Source organism: Buceros rhinoceros, unplaced genomic scaffold (assembly GCF_000710305.1).
Source record: "Buceros rhinoceros silvestris isolate BGI_N320 unplaced genomic scaffold, ASM71030v1 scaffold35578, whole genome shotgun sequence".
Taxonomy (NCBI): Eukaryota; Metazoa; Chordata; class Aves; order Bucerotiformes; family Bucerotidae; genus Buceros; species Buceros rhinoceros.
In genome coordinates, this window is record NW_010429169.1 from 792 (window position 1) to 4,857 (window position 4,066).

The following is a 4,066-nucleotide window of genomic DNA, read 5'->3' on the forward strand; positions in this document are numbered from 1 at the left end:
AGCAGTCAACTCCAGACAAGTTCCCACCCCTAGTGCTCCAAGCCAGGGAACAGCAGATTGATGTGTGGGTGGGGTGGATTTTCTAGACCTACTTACTCACACCAGCCAGACCCACACCTGGTGATCTGAACACACAGACTCTGGGGGAAAAGCCACCAAATCCCAGCCTGCAGGCACACCCACAGAGAGGACACGCCAGGCCCTGACTGGCAAAGGGAAGAGCCCACGTCACGCTGTGTGTTGCATGTCTTACAATTCAAACGAGAGTGGAGGCAAGAGCATCTCACATCAGAAAACCTTTTGCCATTGAAACAGGGACTTAAACCACCAACCATCTTGTAGCAGTTTTATGCAAGAATAAAAAAATGAGTTAAAACCCAAAAAGTTGGGTTTGTCCCCTGTAGAGTTTCTGGTATCAAACAACTTGAAAAAAATGCTTTAGAAATGATTTTAAACAAGTACTTGTGGTCTTGTTAACGAAGTTGACAGGAAGTGGTTTCCAGTTTAAGGTTTTTGGCTCCACTGGATTAGTATTTTCATTACCAGCACAATAAATTCCCCTGCTGGGGAAGACACTGGCAGTCTGGAAGTGTCTCAGATTAGATGCCGTTTCATAAAGTGCTTGTATCAAAACCATAGAGCTGTCCAAGCGTCCTGCCCGCGAGGGGTAACAAGAGACTCCCCAGCACGGAGCTCCATCCAGGCCAGTCTCTCCCAGTCGTCGCTGGGGTTTGGCACAGGCCTTTATTAGCCTCCAAGGCGCTGACCTTCTCCCCAGGCAAATCCCCCTGGTCGCTCTTCTGGCAAGGGGTTGTAATTTGGGTCATCTTCCGGTGTATCAAATATTGCTTTCCTGCAAAACAGAAGAGAGTTTTCTTTTTCCCCCCTTTAGACTATGTGTTTCACAGTAAGACCAAGACTGCTCAAATTGGGCTTATTAACACCAAAGGCACACTTGCTCTCCAGCTGGGAGCCAGAAGGCTCAGAAGGTCTAGAATTATGTGCCTGAAGGAACCAAGACCGAGAAGATCCAGCTGGAAGTTAAACCTCCATCTCCAGCATAAGGCAGAACATCCTACAGCTATGGCGTTCTCCCAGGACGGGCTAAGGGAGCCAAGGGGATATCGAAGAGCTCTTCACACCCTGAGAAGGCGATAAAGCATGAGTCAAGTACAGGCAGTTTTATCCCGATCTCACTGCAGGATACAGGCACTGACAGCAGATGTGAAATCCATGGAAGAGTCTGCATTCACGACGGCGGTGGAGGCGTCAGTGTCCTCATTATTACAGTGATCAGGCTTAATCTTTGTTGCTTTCAAAACTAGCTGTAGAGGTTCCCTCTCCATAGATTTGTTTGCCCAGAAACAAAAACGTAGCAGATACTCTGAAGCAAACAAAAGAAAAAAAAAATCACAAGCTGCATAGGAGCAATCGTTATACCCAAAACACTCTGAAAGTGAAGCTTAACAAGACAGTTCTTCGAATAGCTAAAGGATTATTTCTCTTCACCCACTGACAGGCCATGTCAGAACAGGAAAAAAAGAGAATGCCAGGGGTATTATAGGATTACAGCTAAGACATCAAAAAAACTAAAGCTTCTAGGGGAAAAAAAAAATCCACCATTCTAGACTCAGACAAGAATCCTAAGCAGCCTCTGAACAGAGACATGTAAAAGGATTTAAATGGCATCCTGAAGACACCCTGCTCGGGGTGCAATGTTCTGCTCACTGCAGAGGGGCTGGGCTGGAGGAGCTCCAAAGGTCCCTTCACCCCAAACCAGCCTGTGATTCTGTGAGCCTGAACAGGAATAAACTATTAAGGTAAGTGCACTTGTCCAATCAAACAGATACAACCCATCACTTAAACTAAACATGGGTCTGAATATGACACTGTAATTACTTGGGATTCTGGAGCCTAGTTCAAACAAAACAACAAAAATGAATCAGCTCCGCTCCTCATGATTCTAAGAGTCTCAGAGGCCTCAATTTGAGTGTCTCGCTATCGTCTCAGCAAGCTGCTCTCGCACAGCTCAGGTGACTACAGGGAGCAGCCCCACTCAACAGTACAAACACTGGAATCATTTGCCGAAGTTGTGAAACAGAGGAGGATTTACAGATGAAAAACAACCCATCTGCCACCTCAGTCCCTCTGCCGGTACCCAGCAGGACTCACTCCTCACGAGCAGACGTGCATCGCTGGTGCCACCAACCGGCAACACTCAGTTATCAAAGACCGATGAGCGTTCCCAAGAAAATCAAGGGTCACAAAACCCCTTTAGCCCTTCACAAGAAGGTAGTTCCCAATCACTCATCTGCAAGATGCTCCTCTCTGTCTGGCAACACTTGAGTTAAAAAGAAGAGCAAGTACAGACACACCACGATCGTGTCTCAAGCCACCTCACTGACCAGAAGCTGATAAGACTCGTTACGAACAGTTTTCCACACAAGCCCTTGTTCTACACCCGGAACAGACCCCATACTCACAGGACAGACGGTGTTCTCAGCAGCCTCCCGCCACCGGGCTGGTTGGGAAAGACATCCTCCAAGAAAAAATAGATGTGCCCAACAGCAATGCCTGGTAGAGAAAGAAAAGTGAAATGGCCGTTTTCAACACTGCTCCTTTACAACTTTCAAATGCTTCAGGGGGAAAAAAAAAAAAGGAAACACTAATTCTTTCACAGAAATTACAATAGAAATACAAAAAACAATCACATTGACACTGGATGAAAAGCTTAACTCAGGCTATGAGACATTAACAGTGATCACCTGTTTTCCTCGTACTGAACATACTGATGTTACGGCTGTATTAGAGTTGACAGAGATAGTAATATAAACTATTTTACTTCAACAGCCTGACGCCCACACCACATTATGCACCCGGCTGACTCCAAGCAATAAAAAGCCAAAGCATCACAAGCTCTTCACATCCTTGTTACAGTAGGAAATGTGCTGTGGAGCTTAGAACTCCAGAAAAGCCTGGTCTAAGCACAGCACCACTGCACCGTCCTAACTGGGCACTGAGCCCTCTGTTACTTCCACATTTTTCGTTCCTTGTAAAACACAAGCAGGAATAAACCCGTGTGATTCTTGCAATTCCTTACCCAGGAGATCCACAATGATGGAGTTCCCCAAAAGGAGTGAGAAGCCCATCAAGACCCAGGGTAAAAACGGGGCTTGAAAGATGAGAAGACCAAAGAAGTTCATTCGGACGTAGGGATTCCTGCGGCTCCACACGTACACGAGCATTATTGTGAACGCCTGGCCCAGGAACACCAAGTTCACAAACAGGCCAAAGAGCTGGGGCAGGCAGTTAAAGAAATCAGCTCACCAAGGAATTGCTATGAGAATTCTCCAGCTTGTGCTGGAATCCTGTGTCTTCCACGTGATTCCTACCTCTGCTTTCCCAGGTTCAAGCAAATCAAACCCCCTGTTGATCAAACTCAAGGGCTGCAGCAGGATTATGCAGCATGAATAATCCCTTTAAAGTGTAAGTTAACAGGAAATCACTGCAGCAACAGCACTTCTCTTCAAGAGCCTGAGCGGGATCCCGGCCCTGAGCAGGCCCCTTTTATCTGCCCGTCTCACTGCCATAATCCCATAAAGCACTAAAAAGCCAGAAACAGCAGCCCAGTATTTACCAGCAACAGCCACAAAGAATTCAAAACTACTTCAGCAAATAATTCCTCCTGCAACAAACAAAACACACCATCACCTATGGAACAAGACAAATGTCACTTTGCAGTTTCAGATCTCATCCACGAATCTTTAGCTTCATTAAAGGCTGGAATAAAAAAAGGATACAGTCATTAAAAATCCTCCAAAAAGGAACATAAATACAAAATCTGCCGTCCGACCTCGAAAGGAGCCTTCCTCGAGCATTCGGCAGTAACGGTATCTGAAGTCGCAGGTCAGGAAAATTTGATTGCAAAGGAGTTTAAAGAAAGAGCCAAGCGGAAAAGGATTCAATTAGACATGAGCTTAGACCCAAGCTTTGTATCAATTTACTTCATCAGCTGGCCCTTTCTGGGAGCCTCAGCAGAGATCCAGGAGAAAAAAGTTACTTGGAA

At 46.0% G+C, this 4,066-nt stretch overlaps 1 protein-coding gene across 1 annotated transcript in view; it reads right to left on the bottom strand.

Annotated features, from left to right (window-relative positions):
• Positions 1-418: 418 nt before the first annotated feature.
• DERL2 (derlin 2) overlaps positions 419-4,066 on the bottom strand; it is a gene marked incomplete at its 5' end in the record, with an annotated part of 4,375 nt that continues 727 nt past the window's right edge. The window contains 4 exons of the mRNA XM_010142558.1: positions 419-853; positions 2,484-2,574; positions 3,101-3,296; positions 3,801-3,894. Of these exons, the coding sequence (XP_010140860.1) occupies positions 748-853; positions 2,484-2,574; positions 3,101-3,296; positions 3,801-3,894 (487 nt within the window). The remainder of the gene's footprint in view (positions 854-2,483; positions 2,575-3,100; positions 3,297-3,800; positions 3,895-4,066) is intronic.